Genomic DNA, 24,780 nt, shown 5'->3' on the forward strand with positions numbered 1-24,780 from the left:
CGCATTTGGAGACTAACTATTCTTTCTGAAAATTTCGTCAGGACCGTTACAACTATTTCAATTTATAAAATGTGGCTGACGATGATTTGATCATGTACGCTGTTAATTTGTACAGAACGGAAAACTGAACTGAATTGTACCAGAATGTCGAGCGCAAGTGCATTGCCGTGGTTCCCTCATTAAGCGATGTTCTCGTTACCGTCGCTGTTGTGGCTAATAATGATGATGATGATGATGATGATGATGATGATGATGAAGATAATAATTAATGTCAATAATTTATTAGTGTTAAACCATGTAGCCTTGAAGAAACACATACTAATAATAAGGGGACACAGACTAATACAGAATACAAAAGTGAGAAGACTGAAATATTTACACTAAAATATGAAAAATACAAAATGCAGTCTAGAATATTTTTAATATAAAGCCATGCATTATAGGTAATGTATCCATAGCTAGATCTTTGTGTAACCGCTTCCGGTAAAGTTGAGAAATATTTTCCCATTTGATTGACGTTACCGTGATTGTTGCATTAAATGTTTAACAAACATAGCCCACATTCAGTTCAAGCTAATAAGACTCCTTCCGTTCAAGATCGTAAGACAAGTTAGAGCGAAATTCTCATAGGAAAATCAAGACCCGCGAACGTTGGTAAGCGCTAGCTACAATCTACTGATGTTGATATTTACGTTGTTACGTAAATTTGTGATTCTAGTGAGAGCTATACTTAGATTTCAACCGCTCTCAAGGCTCTCTATTAGCATGAGCACATGACATAATCATTGTGATTACTTTCTAAGTTAGAAACGCAACGATATTTGGTGATTTCTTGATGTAATTATTTCAGTTGATCGCTTTGCTTCGATTCGTATGAAAACGCCCTGCGGCCACAAGATTAGGATCAAAGACAATAAAGTAAAAGATTGTCCCCTTATACTGGCTTGGTGTTCTAAGGAGTTTCGACCGCGTGTGCAAACAACTTGGGAGAACGAGATTTCAATTCTGACCTAAATTTAAGGTGGCTCAAAACAGTTGCCAACACTTAGATTTTGATGGGTCGTTATAACCACTCTTTATCACTTGATGCTACAATCATGGTATCAAAACTGCCCAATCATTGGTGAACATGTTGGTATCATTTTCGTGACACAATAGGTTACCATAGCAACAGTATGGCCCCCTAAAAACACCCTTAATTACAGGTTTAGGGGCTTATAATTCAAAACGGCAAATTTTCGAAAATTTAAGGTGGCTCTGAACCCCATGTACAGAATTGTTTAAACTTTGCCAAAAGTTGCATCTTATCATGCTTGTAAACATTTGATAATATAGAAAAAATTCACCGAGCGGTTTTTGGATTACAAGCCCATAAAGCTGTAATTAAGGGTGGTCATACTGTTGCTATGGTAGCCTGTTGTGTCACGAAAATGATGACGTGTTCACCAATAATTGGGCAGTTTTTTTGATACCATGATTGTAGCATCAAGTGATAAGGAGTAGTTATAAACGACCCATCAAAATCTAAGTAATGGAAAATTGTTTTGAGCCACCTCAACACTTGTTTCTTTCCCTTCTGTCAGTACTCAGCAAATACGTATAAATTTCTCGATAGCGAATTAACCATTACACATATCAGCACACAGTGATCGTAAATGATGTCCAAAACTTTTAATTAAATCTCGTTTTTCAAAATTACAACAAACCTAAGTCAACAAAGAGGCAACGTCAACATATACCATGATATAAAAAGTTTGTAAATATTTCCAATTTTAGTACATGTCGTGTTTGCAATATGATGTTGCGAGACCTGTGGTATAAAAAGTCGGTGAACATGACGTCACTTCTTAGTTGACTTTCTTCAAAAACTTTAAGTCCCTAAAACGTCATAAACTTGAGAAATATTACAATGTTAACCTTGAACTCAGCTTCTAATCAGTGACCAAGGAAAAAGCATAGCCAACATTGGCAATTTTTAATTAAATATCTCACTATATCTTATTAAATAAGCCTTCATAAATAGCTGCTATTAGACACTCGAGGTAAAAAACTTTCTAGCAAGTCGCCTTCGCAGCCGTCACTTTGTATCGCCGTCACGCGACTGACCGAAAGCGTTGCGTGGCATAAATGCTGTAACGGCCACGAAGACGATGTCGACTGTTTAAGCTAAGCGTATGAAAAACTTGAAACCCACGACTACTCAATACTAACTGAACAAGCACAGCAACGTCAAAGAATTCAGACTTTTTGCTTCGTGCTATCACATTCGAAATATACCACCAAAGGTTAACGCGCGAAAAACGTGTATTGCGCAACACTTTTACCTATAGCAACGTTACATGTAGCGTTAGAAAAGTCCAAAATAGTGTTGGTAGTCCTGGTTCAAAATCCCATAATGAAAAAGCTTGCTAAGGAAGAAAGCTTAAATAGCATTTTAAAGGCGCGTTCACACGAGTATTTCGTGTGCAGCTTGAATTTCTTTCGGCCACATCATTAAATATCACATTCCGGGAAAATTTATGAAAGATCCCGAGGTCGAAAATTTTGACCAAATATTCTATTAATGGCTGAGGGTCGTCAGGGCCGGGTTGTTCGAAAGCTGGTGAACGCCAACCCGGGAATAAAAATTAACCGACGTATTATTTTTTTTCTTGTATAAAAATGTGTTTCGCCGCTTATGTTTTGTGTTGTTTGAGATTACACAAGCTCAAACTGAAGGAAAAAAAATTTAAACAAAAAACCCTAAAAATAAAATACAAAACTGAAATCAAATTTCTCGCTAATCCTGGGTTAGCTTAATCGGGCTTTGAACAACCCGGCCCAGGGGCCCGTTTCTCGAAAGCCTCGGAAACTTTTCGGGCCCGTAAAGCAATTGTTAATTAATCTGTATCTAAAAACAGAGAGATGTATACGCCTGAAACTTTTTGTTTGAAGAGAACCTTTCTTCATAATGAGAATTAGCTTTTATTAACCGAGCTGGAGGTCTGTATGGGAGAATCTTGACCGAGGTCGTGAGTACAGACCGAACGCAGTGAGGTCTGCTCACACGACCGAGGTCAAGATTCTCCCATACAGATCGAATTAGCTCGGTTAATAAGATGTTTATTACATGGCAAAGAAGATTCGTTTAATGTAACTGGTTTGCTGACATTTCGCTTGCGAACGGCGATGAGCTTAACTTAAACCTGCCGAAATTTGCTCGTCCTCTTTACTTTTTTTTTTGTCATCAGGCTTTTTGGCACTTCCATAAATGATTGAGAAGAAAATAAAAGAAAATGATGAACATTTTTGTATTTTAGTTTGCTACTTTTTCAACGCAAAATGAAACTGGTCTAGATGCCGGTCTAGATGGGAAAATCTAGACCGCGGTCAATATCGATTTCAGCCAATCAAATTCGTGAATTCGGTAGTTCCCAGTCCTTGTGAGACATAGCCATATAATAATATGTAAATAAAACAGCTCTGTAATCATAAGGTTTGAGATTTTGCCACGGCTTTCCGGGTGCAAAAACTTTTCGGGACCTTCGAGAAACGGGCCCCAGGTTTTGATTCCCTAATCGGTAACAGTATACCGGATTGCGCTCTGGATAGTGAAGATCCAAGTTTTGAAACTATGGATTGATGGAGTTTCAACGACTGCATTCGTTTGAGTGGAATACGTGTTATTCGTCTTGTACTGAAAGTATTGATCGTATGAAAATCTTTTTTGAAGAAATAACGTCTTGTATTACTATGTTATATACAAGATTGACTAATTAAATAAATGCTGTTTCATAGCCATTTGAATACCCGCGCAAAAAATGCTTCCAAAATATACTATTTCGCTTTGGGGCTGAAAACGCGAATAATTAATTGAACAAGATTCTATGATATATCTTATAATTACAAAGAAACGAAGAAAAAGAATGAAACGATAATTTGATGCAAATGAACAACATTTTAAAAGAAATCTAAAGAAAGCGAATCCATTGTAACTATTTAGGTTTTCAAGTGCACTAAGAAACGTTCTTTCAATTTCACGTGATGATGTTTCATGTTTTCACCAATCAGAGAGATGATTTCGTTATTTTAGCCAATAAGCTTCAAAAGAAGTCACATGCTTGGTGCCAGAACTGTTTTGCCGCGCTTGGCAGCCGTTGTTCGTTTTGCCGCGCTTGGTGCAAGCTAATTCCCGCGTTTAGCTCCAGCTACATGCTCCGAGTTCTATTTGGTGAATATTCTGTTAGCGGTGGTTGGATCAAAGGACACAGAAACAATTTCAAGTCCACTCGAAAACAAATGAGCCTATTTTTTACCTCTCTCCGCCTGCCTGAAACAACCTACAACAGGTTCAAGAACTCGCTCTCTTTTTATTTCTTTCTGAAAAAAAAAATTCCAATAACTTTCTAAATTCATTAGTGAATGGGCCTGCCCATTGAAAGTAATGCCATGCTTTTGGGCGAAAGAAATGGATCAAAATATAACTTCACTAGTGTTCGTAACGTTGTGGATGTTTACTGTCGTTGGTCGTCATGCAATCTTCACAGGAAAGATTGCGTGACACAAAAATTTGCTTGACGAATCAAAGAGTCGGCCAAAGAGTCCAAATTCTAATGTCTTAATTAAATTAATTTAAACAACACGCTCTACAGGAAACGTGGGTTTTGTTTCCGTGGTCGCTTGGCACTGTGGTCAGGAATGTCGTCCCAGTAAGACAGGTTCGCTTGCTCTGTCGCTGAAGACTGCCAAAAAAAATAATCACATGAAAAGCAAGTAACAAGGTCAATACTATAGAATTCCGGAAGTAACTGCCCTAATATGCCATCAGGGATTTGACGGAGCGGGAATAAGAAAACCCCACGTAGTCTCGTCCATTCCCATCCCATTCCGAGACGGTTGCCAATTTTGAGAACAAATGTCTAGTAGAACATTTCTGTAGCGGCTTGAGGTTTAAAAATTAAGAAGATTTTTACTGAAACGTTGGTTGATGGCGAACGTTTACCATCCAGCACACTAATTTTTCATAACTTTCACAGCTAGTGCATAAAATTCCACACTCCAATACTAATAGTCCTAAAGAGGCAGTAAGATTAATTTCATTACGTTCCTTCCATCTCGGCTATCCTTTTCGTTCCAGGACAATTTTTCATGATTAGTAACATCACTTGACAGGCTACATTTCAACTGGTCGGTGCTAGCAGCCACCATGATTGTTCTTCACTTACCAATCGTTGTTGTACTTTAAGCGGGAGCTCTTCACTAGCTTTGTACACGTCCTCTCGACGTACGCTCAGCCATGACTCGTCCTCAAATTCAATCTGACCACAAAACAACATTATTTTGGATAAATTTCAGTTGGCTGTGTAATAGAACAATATTCCTTGTACGTGTTTTACCATGCTTCAAACTGTAATTTAAGGTCTCTGAAACTCACCCTCCCTTACAGCAGCGCGTGACTTCAAGACTGAGTAATAGGGCAATGGACAAACGCACAGGCGTACGGACACCTTCGGCTTGGGGGGGCGGTGACCTTGCCCGAAAAAATTACGCAATGCCCGAATGCGGGAGTGTTGAAATCGGGATGCAAACGCACTCAAAATGCGTGAAAAACAAAAACGTTCATAAAGATAGTTATATTGAAAGCTTGTATACTCACTGACCTCTATCAACAGTCGCAATCTAGTAAAATCTAAAACTTATCAAAACAAAAAGTTCTTCCTTTTATGGCGTTCGTTCAGCGATCGGCTGATCAGTATCAGAGACATGGGCCGTTTGGACCACCGTTACAGAAGCTATCCTATATTCGATACGAGCGTCTCGACATATAGGCTTTTGTACATTATGCTTTATTTCCCCACTTAAGTGCTCCACCTTAATGCTCCATTTTTTCCACTTAAATGCACGGTCTTCCCCCAAAAAGTCACTAAACTGCTCGGTTAATGCTCATACATAGGGATTTTAAATTTTAATAATTTTAACGTTTTAACACAATTAACAGTTCAAGGTGCTTAAAAAAACGTACACGTATTGTAACTCAACGTATGTAATAGTTTTAATAATGATCTTTTAATTTGATTTCTCTACTCGGTTTTATCGGTGGCATTTGGACTTTTTCAATCTCAGTTCATTTTCTCGCAAAATAATTTTTATTTCTATTTTCTGTACGTGGAAAAAAATTAATTTTCCGGGAAAATGCCACTAAAATGGTGGAATAATGCTTAATACTTTTGTTTCACTAAAATGGTCGAAAAAATGCTAGCATAATGTACAAAAGCCTATCGACATACTCGAAACGTTCAAAGAACAATACGAGGCTTTACTAGAAGTCGTCTTGTCTCGGCCACAGCAGACTTGCAGCGTACACTGCAAGCCTTCTATGAATTCAAAAGTTACGTAAATAAGATAGTAAACAACATGGACGTACTAAGGAAACACCTCCAAAGAAAAATTCAAGAAAATAAATTGTAACAGCCTATTGTTAAGACATTACAATATTTGGTCTTCGTTCGCTTTAATTCGTGTACTTGTTTTGTCGATGGAAAATTGGGAAAGAAAATAATATTCCACGATACACACTTAACCGACTTGTAACTAACAGAAAACCCCAGGTCACTCATATCATTTCAGTCTAAGTTCTTTTTGCAAAAGAAATGTCAGAGAAAGTAGATTACAAGCCTTGAAACCTGAAAGGAGAGGCCGGAAAGGAAAGGAAAGGCCGTTGTCCCAACTGATTACCATGGCGTCCTTGGTGCGCAACGACACTTCAGATCAGCAGCAGATACAAACACTAACTATGATAGAAATGGTACACTTTACACGGTACTACTTCAAGCACCAACTCTTTTAAGAAACCACTCGACGGCCTACAGACGCCCGGTCGGGGATCTAATAACACAGAGAGACATAAAAAGTAGGAACCTTTGTTTTACGAGTTTTGGAAATCACATCAACAGCATTATTTTGTAATGTTTTCTCTCCAAGTGTCGTTGCCCGAATCATGAGCGTTTTGCCCGAAATATTACGTAATTTCCGTAGCTGGGGGGACTGCAGCCCCCCTCGCCCCCCCTCCCCCAGCTCGTACGCCTATGGGCAAACGTCTTTTGAACATTTAAGTGAGAATGTTAAATTCCTGGGAATAGCTTTTTTTTTTCTATATCTGTGTTGGACTTATTCAAAAGGATTAGACGGGGAAAAAAGGAACATCACACAATTTGTGCTGTGTCCCGTTTGCTGTAAGCCTTATTCTAAAACTCTCTATTCGAACACGAGGGCCGTACTAGGAGAACGAGTTCTTTCTGACACAGATCGAACGAGGCAAGGTCCGTACAAGAAAGACCGGCCCAGGGCGATATTTCATGGTCCCCTCTCTATCTTAGTTCATCCTAGACAATTTCTTAACTTACCTGATATGTCACGCTTATTCTTCGTCCAGTGACTCTCGCTTGAAATATGTCTTCGTCCTCGCCCCACTTGACTCGCACCGCCGTTCCCGCAGGAATATCATCTCTTGTGCTGTCGTGGCTCTACAATAATTACCATGATATAAACAATAGCCTCCATTTGGCGCAAAAATATGCACGGATACTGTCCACGGACATTATCTGTTCCCAGACGCAAAGAGTGAACTGTGAGCTTTGAGGATCAGATTATGTCCGCGGACAAATATGCGAACATATTTTTGCGCCAAAAAGGAGGCTATTGTGTTTATTATCCTTCATATATTTTTCGCAACACGAGCGGTTTTGAAAACTGACGAATATCACTCGGATATTCATCAGTTTTAGCTGGGGCAGTGCTTGGTAGGGAAAATTCGCGGAAAGCTTCACAAAAATTGTTCGGCAACTCTTATTCCTGAGGAATCGCCTTTAAAGTGATTCAAGTGTATTAAGTAACTTACTACAATGTCAGTTGGTGGCAAGTTATCACAATAGGTGCCATCTTCGAAAGACACTACGTAATACTCCTCTGTTGAGGTGTCCTGCACCACACCGTGGTAAAATCTGAAACAGACACAAACAGAAGTAATAGAACCTCCTACGCTGACGCTATTTGGGCTCCCCACGTAATCTATCCCTCCCCCAAACCCCAGGTAATCTTCACCCCTGGTTAAATAACAGGCGTAGGAGGCTAAGGTAAATACGAACCTTACTATAAAATTGTTACGCTCATATTGTGGAACACATCTAGTAGAGGACTTCTTACTAGAAAGAATTAAACAGTTCTGATACATATTAGTTGAGATGTCTTTTTCTTCATTCGCCATTTCCACATCCCCCATAACACACCTTGTTTGCCCCCCAGAATTCTGCATAACCTTTGTTTCTCATTTCTCCTGGGTATTACAGTCGTCCCGAGAGAAACTGAAGACAATGCTTATGCAAAATTTTGGGGAACAAAAAAGGTGTATTAAGGGGGATGTGGAAATGGCAAATATTTGATCAAAAATTTGGTTGAGTTTACATATTTTGGAACTTGAATTTCTCTGGAATAAAAAGAGATGGTTGAAAAAAGAAAACAGGATATTTCTCCTCGTACTTGGTAATGTTTTGAAACGGCATAGATAGGACAGATGCGAATGAAGAAACTATCGACAAAGAAGCAATAGTTCAGTAAGGTAGAAGAACACCTAAGAAATCTTAATTAACCAAAATGGAACGACGATAGTTAAGATTGGAGAAGATAGAGACGGATAAAGAACGAAAAAACATAGCAAAGTTGACACTTTCTTAGCACCGAGTCTTGGTCACCTTCCATTCCTGTGTTTGGCTACAACAGATTCACCAGAATGAATGACGGAGAAGTCGCGTTGTTTGCCCTGAAAAAGGAAGGAAAACAGTCATTGCTATAGTTTACCATTTAACTCCTTGTCGTGTGGGCTCGCTCGAAAGGATAATTTAGAAACCCACACGATTATCGCTCGGCAATCTTCGGAAGTTTTCGGGTCCATTCTAAAATCCTCGGGAAATCGTCGACAACTTTCCAAGTGAATTTTGATGTCCTTGGCAAATCAAAAAAACAAAACGTGCCCGCTCTATATCAATTTCGCATCCTTATTCAGTTGAAAACCGTTTATTACAAGTAAAACATAAGGAGCTTACTTTAAATCTTGTCCTCTGATGCCTTTCGCAGTAGGTTTCGGTGGGTTGTGGCCAATCACTCGGTTCCAGTGCAAACCCCGCCAACACCAAGCATGTCACGTGGAAGGAAACTGCGCACTTTCCCGCACAACACTGTACGCATGCACCATTGTCCTTTCCGCTGGCCGTTGATCGACAGTAAAAACACTTCTGTATACAAACAAACCAGGGAGAGCGCGTCACATGTAACAGAACTGAATGTGAGATAATCAACAGAAACGAGCGTGATGCTTGCAAAAAAAAAAAAAGAAACAGTATAACACAAACAAAAAAAAAAAGAGCGTGACACAAGAAGAGAAGAACTACGAACACTAGATTGGAGCGTGACACAGGAGGTATAACAGAGCGTGACAAAAAAATAAGAATGTTGTTGCGATGAAGAGCGCAAAGTGTGACACAATTATATAAGCAATCATTGATTGTCCAAAGGAGGAACAGGCTGTACTACTTACAAGCTTTCTTCTCGCTGAAGTGATTTGATCTGTGTTAATTCCTTCTCTAAGATTTACGTTTACAAAGAAAACTTCAGGCATAGCCACTGCACAACCTATATGAGCCCATCTTCAATAAATAAAAAAAGTCACGATTAACATGGGAAAAGCGAACGGTAACGATAATGATACAGGTGACAACTTGGACGGCGAGAAGTCTCTCTTTAGCTCGGAAATCCGCGGATAAGAACGCAAAACAAGTAAGCGTGCGAGCGTGACATGCGAGCCGCGAATAGCGCGTGAGTCGGTAAACGAGCGGCTCGCGGCTTCGCATGTCACGCTCGCACGCTTACGACCGCTCACTTGTGTTGCGTTCTTCTTTACGTTCTTCCCCACGGAATTTCGACGACTAATGTGGTAGCAATACCTATTATCTGTCGTCTTCTTCAAAGCTCCTCCACCTACTCTACATAAAGAGCAAAACTACGAGACAAAATGTTACAAGTCACCATTAGAGATTAAGTAAAGTCACACTTGACAAACATGGAGAAAAAGAACTTTATCGTGAACACTCTTATTTTTGGGCCATTTTAACTTCAGTAGGTACCAGTCTCATCTTAACATTTAAATTTACTTGTTAATTAGCGCAACGGTCACCTAAGAAAATGTATGTGGAAGCATACGAAACGTCAAGTTTAAAATCAAAGTTTTCCTCAACATACGTTGTTTTGGTCATGTTTATCACCGCAGTGCACCATTTATTCCAAAAAAAAGAACTCTCTTCTATCGAATGTATAGGAAAGCCTTTCACAGTCTTCACTTCAGCCTTTGCAGTGAAAGAAGAACCAACGGTTGTGTTTTCTCATGCACTAACAATTCTACTTACACTACTTTCGATAGCCTTTTGATCTTCTTGTAGACATCTTTGACATTTCCAGTGACCATCACTAGGGGCATCGCTTACTCCATAACAACCTAAGACGAATTCAAAACGAAGCAATTTACCTACATAACGAATTCAGGCTACTAATTAACTAACATCTATTCAATAATAAAACTATGCTCATAAATGAAGACATCACGATTGCAATCTGTTTTAATCTCACACAACAGGACCTCAATAGTATAGTAAAACAACGAAAACTATAACACATTCCCAAGAACTTTCTAATCGAGAAGGCAATAAATTTATCTTTAACCTAGAACTATGGCAAGAATATTTATTTAATAAGCATGCATGGATAGGAACTCACTTGCATGAACAAGCAGTTTACACGATTCACATTGTAAGAGAGGACTTGTCGTGTCCGCAGTAAACTTGTTGTCCAACCACGAGCTTATACTCTCAGGACTGGAGTCATCTGACATGAAACAAATCTCAGGCACTCTGGGTACAGACCGCTTGTCAGTCACGTCAGATGAATCTGCTGTTAGGCTAGCCAGCGGTCGGTGAAGATTTTCTCGTAGGTGTACTGATATATCATACTAAGAAATGTCAAAAGACAACAGAACAGTCAGTTGTATGAAGGCTATCGAGAACCGTTGGCTGTCGCATTGAACCAGTAATCAGAATCAGTCGCGGCAAAACCATGAAGCCGAAGCCAAACGCGGGGAAACGTGGAACCATCGCTGAATGCGGTTGAAAAACACGGAACGGAGGCCAAACGCAGGAAAACATAAAACCATCGCCAAACGCGGGAAAAACTATGCAGCCGTAGCTAAACGCGGGAAAACATGAAAACCATCGCCAAACGCGAACCATCGCTAAACGCGGGAAAACATGAAAACCATCGCCAAACGCGAACCATCGCTAAACGCGGGAAAACATGAAAACCATCGCTAAACGCGGGAAAACATGAAAACCATCGCCAAACGCGAACCATCGCCAAACGCGAACCATCGCCAAACGCGAACCATCGCTAAACGCGGGAAAACATGCAATCGCAGCCAAACGCGGGGAAACAAACTACGTGTTACCAAGGGCGGAAAAAAACTGCCACTGATGCCAGGCGCGGAGAGAAAAAACTGTAATCTAAATAATGATTGCATTTGGTTCTACTCTTGATTTGTTGAAAAAACAAACAAACAAACAAACAAACAAAAAAACAACAACAACAGCCAGGGTGTTTGCTGTAATCATTTGGAATAAGTTGTACCTCACACACGTCTCTCAAAGATTCCCTTCTGATGACGTAACTATCCAGAGATCCGTGTAGCGTCTCTGATTGGTTGATACTTGTGTGCGAAAATTCAAAACCGAGAAACAACCAATCAGAGACGCTATATGGATCCCTGTACAGCTACGTCATCAGTATGGAGTTTTTCGTGTCCAGTCTCAAATGTCGAGATTAAAAGAGATGACCGCTTACTAAGGTTGCTTAGTTTTTTTCTTCACACTTGAACAATAGCCATACTAGAGAGAAAACACACGCTATGGACCCTCTTCCCTCTTTTTCCTAGGGTTTCCTCACCTCTGATTTAGAAAAGAAGCTACACACTGAACAACGAGGCTCAAGTTGTGAGGAGACAATGTTAAAACCCTGCTCCATTTCAAAATTCGGTAGTTGATGTTGCCACAGCCCGTCAAGAATACTAGAGAGAACTTTATATGATGTACTTCTGTTTTTGCCGTCAAGACGTTTACGACCTGAAAGGTGAGAGAACAAACTACTAAGTACACAAGCACTGTTCCATCACGGATAAAGGTAAAGACCCCTTTCAAGAACAAATGCTTACAAAGGGGCCCTTTGTGGACATTTGTTGGCCTTAATTATCAAAGGTAGCCTGCTCCCATAGGCCATGTTTGCACGACATTAAAGTTGACTCGCCTTTGATCCAATCATAGTCTCCGATGCAGACGCTCTTTGACGCGAAGAGTGCACTAAAAGTTCAAAGAGCGTCGTGTTGGAGGACGTTACAGTCGTAGAAAACACGAAGTTGTCACAAGAGCTTTTGTACCTTTGATACAATGAGGTAACGTCTGCATACGAGTCAAGTGGCCCATCAAGCCTGAGCTTATCCCGCTTTCAGTGGCATGAAGCAACTAGGAGTATTTCTACTACCCCCTGGATGGAATGCCAGTCCATCGCAGGGTTACGCCCAGCATTAAATTCGCCGGTACCCATTTATATACCTGGGTGGAGAAAGGCACTGTGAGAGGAAAGTGCCTTGATACACTTCGAGCTATTTATTGATCTTGTGTTAAGGCCTTTATTTTCATGCAGTATCAGTGAGCTCTTTCTTTTATTTCGTCACGGAAACAAACGCCTTTCCAAACCAGATCCTGTCCGAGCTTGCGATCGTCATAAAAAGTCGCCAAGAGACATGACGTAACCTTGTGGCACCAAGCCGACGGGTCAACGTCGACAATATTCGTCGGTGCACACCCCACTTTTGCAAAATCTTCGTTAAGTGATGCAAAGAACCCCATTAACAGGTGGTTCTTTTGACGCGTCACGCAATATGTCCTCCGTGACAAGCTAAGCTAAGGTATGGACTCTAACAATCTATCAAATTTGTTAACAAGCAATAAAATATGAATATGCGAAAAGATGTAGCAGGACCTTTTCCTTTTTTGGTTTCTTCCATTTTCTTCCGTCTGCCTGCGCTGCTGGGAACTGTGAAGGATTTTGTGACCACTGGCTGGCGCTTAGCTGCTGGCTTCCGCGGCGGTAAAGACTTCCTAGGGTACAGTAACACAATAAAATCCAATGTAAATTATAAAAGTAGCAGTTGTGGGAGTCGCAACCTTCACCACCTGAAAAATTTCACGTCGTCAAGTACACGAAGACGTCTCGATAGCTTAATCAAATTCGCGCATTCGTGCGTTTAGCTTTGGTTAACTACCTTTTTATCCTAAACTATGATCATTTTGTGTGCCGATGATAGCATTTCTATTCTCTTGTTAAGACTTAGGTGTTTAAGGTGGTCCTTTACATAAGCCTTATTGGCTTCTCTGGGCTTCCTTGTCTATAATATACATTATAGACATGTGTTGTTATTATGTTCATAAATGGCAAAAATAAAACAAGAAATAAGAAACAAACTCATTGATAAGAACTTTGTATGCCAAATACCACGCAATGTTAACATTCTACTGAATTGATGTCTTTTGGACAAGTTCAAGAAAATTGAAAATTATTCGCAAGAAGTGGCTACTTAGGCATATACATTACTTTATTCGAAATTTTCGCCTGACATGCAAAATGAATTTCGGGGAGCGCGGGGGGGGGGGGGGGGGGGGTGGGGCGACCCACCCTTTTTGTTTACCGAATGAACAAGTTATTTACCTTGCTAATGCATCCTTCCATTTCGAAAGAGGAATATCATCATCAATATCTATTCCTTCAAACTTGGTTTTCTGTTTCCTATTCGTTTTATCCTTTTCGCCTTGCTTGCTGTCGTTGCCTTCTTCGTCTTCACTTTCCTCCTCTTCAGTGTCACTGCTGTCTTTGTGTTTGGATTTAAGATACTCTTCCCACTTGTCAGGCTGCAAATCATCATCTGATCATTAACAATTACAAGAAGTTTCCGTTCTCAATCGTCCCCAGTCTTTAAGGAGCTATGTCACGGTTTGGGCATCTTGAAAAGTTTAGCCTAAATTTTTCAAGTTCGTCGATTGTAATCCGTGTTTATCTTCTCCATCCTTAACCATCCTTGTTCCTTTATGATTTATTATTGTCCATTTGGTGTTTTTCTATCTTAGTGAACTACTATTTTCACGTTTCCTTCCATTTAAAGGTAATTTGTTGGCCAAAATAAGGCTCAAAATATCGCGATGAGCTACTTTCACCATCTTTCTTCCTTTTTGCCTCTTTGGTGTTTATCCATCACAGGAAACTTTTATTTTGGTCTTTTCTTCCATAAACGAAAAAATTACTTGCTACTTGTGATATTCGCACTGATTGTATTCATAAGGCAATTCATTAAGAATATTTTTCTTGACTTTCCACACTACAATATCAAACAGTCTTTCGAAGGAACTATTCAAGTCTACGTGTCAACAGAGCGGTTTTGGATCAATTAGGCTTCACGAATGGCTTTATACAACGCGCGCCCACTTTTCATCCAATCAGAAGTAAAACCAAAACCAATCCTAACACACGCGTCCTCGTTTTCCCGCGCTTCGTGTCAGCTACAAGCAATGACTTCGAGTTTTAATTGGTTCGCTGTATTGTCTATGACCTTTGTGATTGGCTAGAGTAATTACATTAGTTTTGGATTCACGACACTCAATTGAAAACCGCTCTAACTCAAACAATGCGTTGATTGTTCTCTAGTGCTAAAATAGCCGATTTCTTCTCAGTCTGTAAGTACGGAATCGCGTCAAGTCCAAAATGTTGTACAATGGAATCTTTTCTGCTCGGAGGATAAGGTCTGAGGTTAATAGAAAGTAATCTAAGTGAGGAATTTCTGATGCTCACCTGAAATGTCTTTACAAAGACATCCATACAGATCTTGACCGTGTCTTTCTTACACATACACTGAAAAAAACAACAACAACAATCAAGTCGTACCAAAGCTGAGAAGCAGTAAGAAGGCATATAATACCACAGTCACTAATCCAACATTTATTTCCCAAGGAAGGTTCAAGCATTTTTTTTTGTGCACCAATGGAACAACAATCTTTGAGCGACTTTCACTCAAGTGTCCAAAGAACTTGCATTCGCTTTGGTTTTCCATTACTGCACTGTGTGATTGGTTTAACAATCTTTCTGTATTTGGATACACTGCGAACAGTCTCTTTCTTTTCCTAGCGTGCGACAAGTTAAGTTTCTGGAGTGTGTTTCTTTCCTTAATTTGCCTAAAATTAACTAGTTCCGCGCACGGAAGATTTCAGGAACAAAAACCGACTACTCGTAACCTAGTATTTGGTTGAATTTTGCTTGGTTCACTAGGTTCTTGGTTCTTGACAAGTTTCTTGGTTTTCTAGGTTCCTGGTGTTTAACCTCCCTGAACGTTTTGTCGATTCGTTCAAATGGTGCGGACGGTGAAAGCGGTAGACGGATCGTTCACGATCCACTAATTGCATCTCACAAGGAGACGTGAAAAGGCTCGCTAACAACACAACCAGAGTAAACACACAAGCTGAAGAGGATAACCTGCAAATAAACCTAGAGATGAAACAAGGAAGTTAAACATCCATGGAAGAAAGCCATCTATTGTAGCTACCTACATGCAAGTAATGTAAGATATTAGTAAATTGTAAATAATGTTAGTATTGTAAGTTGTTTTAGTATTGTTAAATCGTAAGTCATATCAGCAGTGTAAGTAGAGTAGGTAATATTTGTATTGTAATGTAATGTTACTGTTGCAATAAAAAAACCACGTGCAGCCTGTATACCTCGTCTTATCGCCACCACGCTGTATTTTAGCTGTAAAACTGATAAATAAATACGAACGCCGAAGCAGGCAACGCGGAAATAACTACAGAGCCGAAACAAGGAACTTAAACTCGTATTTCATCTTGTAAAACTGATAAATAAACACGCTAGCCGAAGCAGGCAATCTGGTTATAAATATGGAGAGGTAAAAAGGACTTAAATCATGCATATATACCTCATTCTACAAGCACGGGTTGAGCACTTCATAAAGAAACAGCCGAGGCTGAAAACTTCAACTAAAATATGCCACGTAACACACGAAATATAATTTAACGCATCAATAGCCGGTCACACATCATCAACAGATCGACTCCTGCTTTCATTGTTTATACAGATGGTACGGACCATATCGTTAATACCTTCAGTTGACAAATCGTATCGTTCGTGTGTATTAGACTACTCCGAGAAACATTTTCAGGCTTGCAATTTCTTATCTGTCTCCATCTCGCCAAAGTAACCGCCCATGCCTCTCTGGTGTTCAATAATAAATTGTCTGTATACAGCAAAAAATATTAAGAAATCATGACATAAAGTTGTTCCCTTTAGCACCCAAGCTCCATTTTACGTATTCTTGTGTAGCGCACAATGACAATAATATTGTAAATCCTGCTAGAGATGTAGGGAGCCGAAAATGTAATTCAAATGGATGCAAGGATTATTGTAGAAACTGAACATCAAAAATCGCATCCTGACTTACCACTTGCGCTCTCTTTCCAAAATCAATCCACCTTTCAGAAGCAAAATTTGTTGACTCAGCACAGTTGAAACCATTGTTAAAACCACAATGGTAGCCATAAGGAAATGTAATCATGAATTCGCCAGCTTCTTGTGTGACCTGCAAAACCCAAGTTATCGAAAGTTTCAGTGAAAAACAATTTCTAGAATCTATGTACATTGTAGTAGTAGTTTCTTCTCAACTACACTGTGCTAATCTACAGTCTGGTTACACCACTATTTGTTATCATCCAGTGAAATGGGCACATATATATTTTTTCTCATTATTAACTCAGGACACTTGATGCACAAAAAACATGGGCAACACTGTAAAGTTTACATTGGCTAATGTGATTGAACCTTTTACAACAGTTTTGCAACATTTGACAGAAAACACAAAAAATGCAAGTGTTAAAATTGAGCAGTGATATGTCATGAAGCATTCAATAACTAACAGGCGGACAAGGCACTGCAACCTTACAGATATTGTACTTGACTAGGATTAAGCAATCTGTGTTCGAACCCTTGCAGGCATCATTGTGTTATGTTCCTGAGCAAGACAATATACTTTCACAGAGTACCAGCTAGGTAAGAGCTAGGAGGTAACCATGTGACGGACAAGCATCCTTTGCAGGAGTCAGTCTTGAAAAGATACTCCCAGTTGTATTATATGCTCAAACAGTACATTAGTGGAAAATCCATTGAAGTTAAACTTAAAACTTTACTGTGGTTGTTTAGTGTTACTGAAACCAAAGATAGGTGCTGGCTGTACGGCAACCAGGATTGAATGCAGACAACTTACAGACATCACAAAGGGGGACAAAATAACAAAGCACACCACGATATCATGTAATCATACCTTATCATAAGGAATTGAAAATTTCCGTAACACTTGAGGAGAGATGATCGTCATTTTATGTCTGAGAAATTGAGAACAGCTTTGGAAACTTCCAGGAAAGAATCCTGTATAGAAATAAAAGTTTCAAATAAAGCATTTTTGCATCAGGAAGATTGAAATTACCTGATGTTGTAGGTACTTTTAAACATAAATCTTAGGAATGAAATTCCTTTTCATACATTCATAAATTCTGATAAAGATTATTCTGCCCATTTACCTTATCGCCAAGAACCTCAGCTACATGTAAATTCAAAAATTTAAAAAAATTCTCTAATTGTGAGACTTTGGTGTCGTAGGGCTGTGCAAACTCTGCCACATGAAAACCCAACAGAATTGTCCCTCACAAGGTTACTCAAGTTAAGCGAGGTGCAAACAGGCTTGTCATAAACAGCTGGTTGCAGATGAAAATTGCCATCTAATTCATTATTTCAACTGGGCTATTCTTCTGATGCTTTTGAAAAGATGGCCAATTCATCCAACGGCTCCAAAAATTAAACTTGGTGACAGCCCTGTGCAAAGGATTTTTCGGGTATGAAGTTAACTTGGTGTGGGTTAGCCAGGGCTTGAAAAAAGTGCTGTCCAGTCATCCAGGACAAGTAGATTCTCCCTCTGGGCAAGTAGACTACGAATAGTCTCTCTTTCGCTTACTCCATCAAGCATGACGTGAAAGAAAACCGCGAGAACAAAATGGCCGCACGAAATCCTAGTAGTCCCTCTTTTGCTTAGTCCATCAAGGGTAATGCGAAAGAAAACCGCGAGAAAAAAGGAGCACTCCTCGCCCCCAGGATTCCACGCAATCATTTTTTTCTCGCGGTTTTCTTTCGCATCACACACGATAGACTAAGTGGAAGAGGGACTACTCGTAGTCTACTGGGCAAGTAACTTTTCACTCTTACTTGCCCAATGGGCAAGGGATCAGGCAAGTCGTGTGCCAACTAAACAAACTAAGACTTATACCCAGGGCAAGCAAAATTTTAGAGCCGCTTGTCTCAAGGGCAAGCAGGAATTCAAGTCTTTTTTGAGTCCTGGTTAGTATGATGGGTTTAATAAACTGTAAGTGATTCAGTAACATCCCATTTTCAACATGAAGTCCTGGGCATTGAAAGATTTGTCTTGAGATTCAAACTTAATCAACTTAGTAATCATTAATCGGTAGAACTGTATGACCCACCAGCAGCAAGTCTTTCTAAACGCTGACCATGTTCAGGAGGAATGGCGTACCTAAAGGAGATAAATTTTATTAATATTTAGCAATGTGGAACCCCACCATCTGCCATCTTATCTGACAAGTTTGAGCAATCAATTGTTGTCTATGCTATAGATAAAAGACAAGGAGTAGATATCTCAAGCACCTCCTTTCAGACTCCTCCATAACACAGTCAACTCGTGTCAAGGACAGTTCTGATTTGTTACCAGATAAATCAGAAATCATACTTTGTATATATCTCTACCTCAAAAATATAATATGAACAGTCCTCCATAAATACTGTAGAAACAGTGCTCTGTCTCTTTGGCATCCATACAAAAGAAATTTGGCTGTATTTCAATTTTCAAAGAATCCTCCAACTTTTGTGGTGGATAGATAAAAAAAATGAATTATTTTGTGCAAAAAATGACTGGGACTGCAAGAAGTTTGCTTTCCAATAGAAAAAGCATTAACTGTTCCTGTACTCTATGGAGCTATGGAACCTCCTCTTTGCCAAACTTTTTAGCAACACCAGAGTGACTGCTCACCATGTTTTGGGAGCTCCAAAATGCAAATAGTTGATACTGTAGAGATCCATATCTTCTGTGTGCCAGGCAAATGTTGCTTTCCACATACCAAAGTAAAGATATGGTGTGTTCACTCCTTCAATGTGAACTCCATACTTATCCTCTATCAAGTCAAGAATTGTTCCTAATCTTCCAATGTTCCATTCATTAACATCCTTGTCGTAAACAGTTCCTGGGATATCAGCTGCATAGACTGGATTGTTGAATGTTACATTTTTCCAGTACTTTCTCTCAATTTCATCTGGGTCTCCTGTAGGAGGTTTATGCCTGCAAACAAGGTGGTTGCGAAGTTAAGTTAAATCAAGTTCTAGTAAATGGGCAGAGAACACAGATGGCTTGCACCCAGACAGAGAGGAAGGCAATCCCTTGTATGACCTTGTTTGTACAAGATTACAGGATTACCATTCCCATGTGTGTCCATATGGGAATGTGGCCTTGCAATGAACTGGAATCCCACCCAGGGGGGAGTAGAAATTCTGGACTGGTTGGAAACCAGAGATACGCCCCGGCCCAATGGGCCACTAGCCTCACAAACACAGGCCATAGGATGCATGCAAACATATATTTATAATTTTATAGATCTCTGAAATACGTTTTCCTATTATGCCAATCTAAATATCGTAGAAAGGGTTTCAAAGCAAGGATTTCTGTCACAAATAGGGTAAGACAATCAGAGATCTGTGTCTAAACAGGTTCTGGTGGTGAGCAAGCCCGCAGAAATGTTTTTCCTGCCGGCTGAGCTTGCGAAAGAGGCAGGAAATGAAGTTCTCTCACACTGAATGGGGGACCTGGGTACAAGTCAGGATGTCAGTTTCACGCTCAGTCATGTGAATCAGTTTTTATTTTCTTGCCGGACAGTGCAACAGTTTTCGTTCATTTTCGAGTAAGAAACAGCACTTCAATTCGCTGTTATCGAGTTATGCCACCTAATGAGGGCCATTCAACGTCTTTTGGCCCATAACGTTAGTCCAGCAAGGGAGTCTTGAAAATGTACACGCAGCGAACTCCAAGGGGCAGAGGTTTGCTATGAGTCATCCAAAGGTTCCTGCCATAATTCTCCACCAAGGAGAGAACACCGCTCAAAGTCGAAATCTTCTAGCGGCTCAAAGTCAAAGTCTTCTAGCCGCTCGGACTTGCCGCATGACACACCATCGTGGGCTCCTTGAGGCTCATGAAAGGAGCAAGGAGCGTCTGCAATTCCTCGAAAAGGAACCAAAGTCTCGGCCGTCTACAGAGCAATCCCACGCAAAAAGATCCAGTATGAACTAAATGAGAAAGTGCTCGATAAATTGGATGTGGCTGCCTCCAGCAGTGACGAAAAAGCCCGGAATGATGCCTTGGAGGAAGAAGGAAAGTCCTCAAGGAACGAAATATATATATTATGTTAGCTGAAAAATATGGCTAAGAGGCTGTCGACTGTTATGTTCAGGAGCCTTTAGCTTGTGACTCTGATGATGAGAAGCGCATCAGGTGGGCAGTCAAAGAGAGCAAAACGTTGAAGGCAGAAAGCAAGAAGTACAACCTGGGGTACAACTAATTGGCTGTTCTCAGCAGTCGTTCACCTCGGGTCAGAATTCCTCCAGTGCGAGGCGGATAGTTATTCCTGCGTCAAGGTAAAAATTGGATTCAAGCCAAAACGAAGGGTGTTTTTGTTGCAGAAGACCCGGGCATTTCGCAAAAAACTGGCGCGTACCTATCCCCTCAACCACAACGGGAAAAACATACTAAGATAGCTTCTCAACCATGTTTCATTTGTGATGATGATATTGATTGGAACTATGATTTGGACGCACAGACCGAGTCTGAACCAGGTTTGATGGAATTGTGCAATAGACTAGCAATGTCAGAACACGACTTGAACGATGATATTAATAGTGACGTTCCAGATTTTGTAGACATACATGGACCGACTGTGGCAAGTTGTCCAGCCAGGGACAGTCCCGAAGGAGGTCCTGTTTGTGTTAAAGGTCGGTTGAGGGATCATCTCAGTTTTTTGTTTTTCTTTTCCTGTCAATAAAGTGCAGTTGCATTGTTGTGTGGCAGACAAATGGCATTCAGTGTGTGAGAACTTCAGTATCTAAATCCTTGTCAAGTATCGCCCTGTCTTCCCTCTTGCAGGGGCACATCAGTACCATACACAAACCACATACAAGCAGTTTCCATGACAGAGTATACATGTAGCATGTGCCTTCAACGGCTTGTTCATTTGCTTTTAGTAATAGAGATTTGATGAATGCAAAACAAGACAAGGACAAAAAAATAATTTTATATAATTTAAAATAATTGAAATAATACTGTATGAAAGATTAGACTTGTTAAGATATAACACATCAATTAGACTACCTTTCACAGTTGGCAAGCTTCTTGAATTCACTAAAAGACATTGCCTTCTTCTGTACATTAAACAACTGGAAAAGCCCTAGCAGACAAGAAAAACAACCATCTTTATTTATTTCATTCAAATAACAAACATTTTATTACAATATATGAGGGGTGAAAACTCTCGCTGATAAATGTTGTTCTGGAAGAGCAGCTAATATTATTCATGCTGGAAAACTAATAAACAAATTACTGTGAATCATGGAATCAAAAACATTTCCAAAAATTTAGAGAAAATACATACAAACACTGCAAAAAATATTGTGAACACAAAGTACTGCTCAATTGATGTTTAGTCACCTTGTCAATACAGCCGGACCCTGGTAATTGGAACTCAGTTATTTTGAATTCCCCGTTATTCTGAACTCAAAACCATTTCTCTTGAATTTGTTCTTCAGTCATTTACTATCAGCTATTTTGAACTGCTGCTATTTTGAGTTATTTTTAGATTCCCCTGAGAGTTTGAAATAGTGAAGTTCAACTTTATAATTACTCGATATGTAGAACAGTGTGCATGTAGGCTCTCAAAATCTTGCCTTAGGTTACCAGGTAAAGATCTAGATACAGAGCCTATTGTATTTTACACATTTCCTGTACTGCCTTCTAGGACACAAGTCAGTGTTTATGAGGTACATGGTTAAGCAATCCAGGCCTGGGTTGTTTGAAAGGTGGATAACACTATCCACAGGATAAAACGCTATCCAGCAGACACTGTGGGTTGTTTTATTAACACTTATCCAGTGGATAGATTTATCCAGTGGATAGCGTTGTCCACCCTTCGAGCAACTGGCATGGGGCCAGATCTATATTTTTTACAGGCTAAGGGTGGGAGTCTGATATCTTCTCTGGTGTCGTTTTAACCGTTCTTGGTGCTAAGAAACAGATGTCTATAAAAGAGTTCATTGGACCTGTAGCACAACCCATTAAAACCTCAAAAGCTGAATCCCTGATAGAATTCAAGAGAGTTGAGACAGGGACGACACACATGTATGGCAGCAGACACTCTCAGAGCCAAAAGTAGATCAACATAAATTAATATCTATTTCCTCCCTCACACCCACAATGAAATTTAAATCCCCCAGTGAGACAATAATTTTAGGCAATTCTGGGTTAGGACTAGTTTAGATTTCTGGTCATTTTGAGACGTACACAGCCCTCTATAATCTCCAACAGGCGTTGCTACAGTACAGTGCTGTAAGCCATGTTTTTGTCTGTCTCTAGCTTTAAAATCACTAATAACGGGAAGAGCTTTAAGAGACTTGGACAAAAGCTAACATCACTATCTTCTCATCACAGCTCAACCACCACCCTAAGCTTAAGGGTCAGGGGCAATCAGAGAGACACGCACTTTTAGATTAAAGGGTCAAAACGTATCAGGTAGGTTGATTGACAAGCACTGACTCAATAACAATTAACAGCAACTTCAGAGGTGATAGTATAATTAACAAGAGGAAAAGGTGTGTCTAAAAACCTTTGTTTCCAAATTTCAAAATGTATCGGAAATTGCAAATATAAGCTTACGTTTATCACTTAGTTTATACAGACAATCTGGTTTATGTCATCATATAGAAATTCTCACAGTTTTAGTTTGCAAACTATAATCAGGAATGTCTTTTTGCTGACTGGAATTAGTGTTTCAACAGTGTTATCATTTCCTGTTGTTAATGATTTAAAGAAGCTATAGCCATGATCATGCCAGATAAACGGAAACGCGCCCACGAGATTGAAAATCAATAATGAAAAAACGTGTGTTGCATTAATAAAGGAGCGAGTGTATGTGACTGAGGGCTGGAAGAACACATGGTTTCTTTTTCCATGAGTAGATAAAGAGATCTTTAACTGCGGACAATAAAACTTCAGTTAAGTACTTAGTTTCTAACAGCGTTAAGTTTGTAAACAACAAACACAAGCTTGTGAAAGGCGAATTGCTTTTGTTTTGCCTTTTGAAATGCTTCAGTGATCTATGGGACAACTGACAATGGAGACTTCAAAATAAAATATCTCACCAAGAATTGACTTAATACCTATCTTGGTTTCGATATGACACATGTTTAAAATATCAGTCAATCAATATGACTTTTGACTCGCAAACTCCTCGGTAACAAGTAACTTAATTCAGACGTTTTCTTACTTTCGTGTCAAAGAAAATGCTAAGTTATCAGCTTGGATTAATTTTACGCTTGTAATAAGTAGCTTACTGTCACCATAACATTTTAGTTAGGTTCTTTTGTCTATATTTCAGTTAGCTCTTTATGAACTGCATTCCAATTTACCAGTGAGCGTTTTAATTAATTGCCGCGTGGCTCCTCCACTTTCTAGGTTTTTTCTCTCCTAGCTCTTTGGTTTTGTGATTTGTATAAGCTTACTTTCAAAAGCTCACCTTGTGTTCCCGTAACAACTTGAAGTATTGGCGCAGGAATTGTGATGTCGATATCTTCATAATTTTTCCGAGGAACCCATTCCTTTGGTGGTATGACCTAAAATAGGTAATTCAAACAAAAGCACATGGCTATGATATGTACAGAATAAAGAGTTCACATGTACAAGATCGATGCAGCGCTCAAAACCGTCTTCACCACGTGCAGTTAGATCCTAGACGGAGTGTAAACAGACTGCTAGGTGAAAAGAAAAGCAATTTTCACACTTGTCCAACGAAGCTTACCTTAGCTACACCCGCTCGATGAGCGCCCATCTCTTCCATCTTACGAATGTACGCAGGGAAGTTTGAAAATTCGGCTAAAGTTGGACGAAACACCATGATTTTATTACCCTCTGCCGAAGCCATCTTCCTTCCTCTGGTTCTGTGTATAATACACACAGGTGAATCGGATCGTTTTTCTCAACTCAGAATGCTCCACTGTGCAGCCAAAGTTCGAGAGCGTAAATAAACATGTTTCCTGTTCTGCATTTCAATGTATTGGCTGTGAGGAAACGCAAAGATTTTTTCCTTTCGACCACAAAAACTTTTTCAGTGTTGTTTCTTTGTTCGCGGCTCTCTGTTGTGACATGACTGACATGACAGCTGGCCACGCCTCCTGGCATTATTAACCCCACTGGGGAAGGGTCAGGGTGGAAGCATCGAGAAT

General features: G+C 39.8%; 1 protein-coding gene and 1 pseudogene across 1 annotated transcript; one reads left to right on the forward strand and one right to left on the reverse strand.

The window, feature by feature from the left end:
* Nucleotides 1-1,652: 1,652 nt before the first annotated feature.
* Nucleotides 1,653-24,725, reverse strand: LOC110045888 (lysine-specific demethylase 4C-like). Its single transcript, XM_089286989.1, has 21 exons — nt 24,357-24,725; nt 24,075-24,171; nt 21,659-21,734; nt 19,277-19,582; nt 18,714-18,763; nt 17,504-17,607; nt 16,628-16,765; nt 14,971-15,030; nt 13,837-14,036; nt 13,111-13,229; nt 12,019-12,194; nt 10,801-11,032; nt 10,434-10,522; nt 9,975-10,030; nt 9,569-9,677; nt 9,078-9,266; nt 8,727-8,794; nt 7,877-7,979; nt 7,383-7,502; nt 5,205-5,297; nt 1,653-4,721 (listed from the first exon to the last, which is right to left on the reverse strand). The coding sequence occupies exons 1-21, from the start codon at nt 24,477-24,479 to the stop codon at nt 4,626-4,628; spliced, it is 2,604 nt and encodes an 867-aa protein (XP_089143115.1). The 5' UTR covers nt 24,480-24,725; the 3' UTR covers nt 1,653-4,625.
* LOC149114455 (uncharacterized) lies at nt 19,647-20,852 on the forward strand (annotated as a pseudogene).
* Nucleotides 24,726-24,780: the final 55 nt, after the last annotated feature.

The sequence above is a fragment of the Orbicella faveolata genome, unplaced genomic scaffold (assembly GCF_042242905.1).
Source record: "Orbicella faveolata isolate gen_17 unplaced genomic scaffold, um_ofav_v1 contig_14, whole genome shotgun sequence".
Taxonomy (NCBI): Eukaryota; Metazoa; Cnidaria; class Anthozoa; order Scleractinia; family Merulinidae; genus Orbicella; species Orbicella faveolata.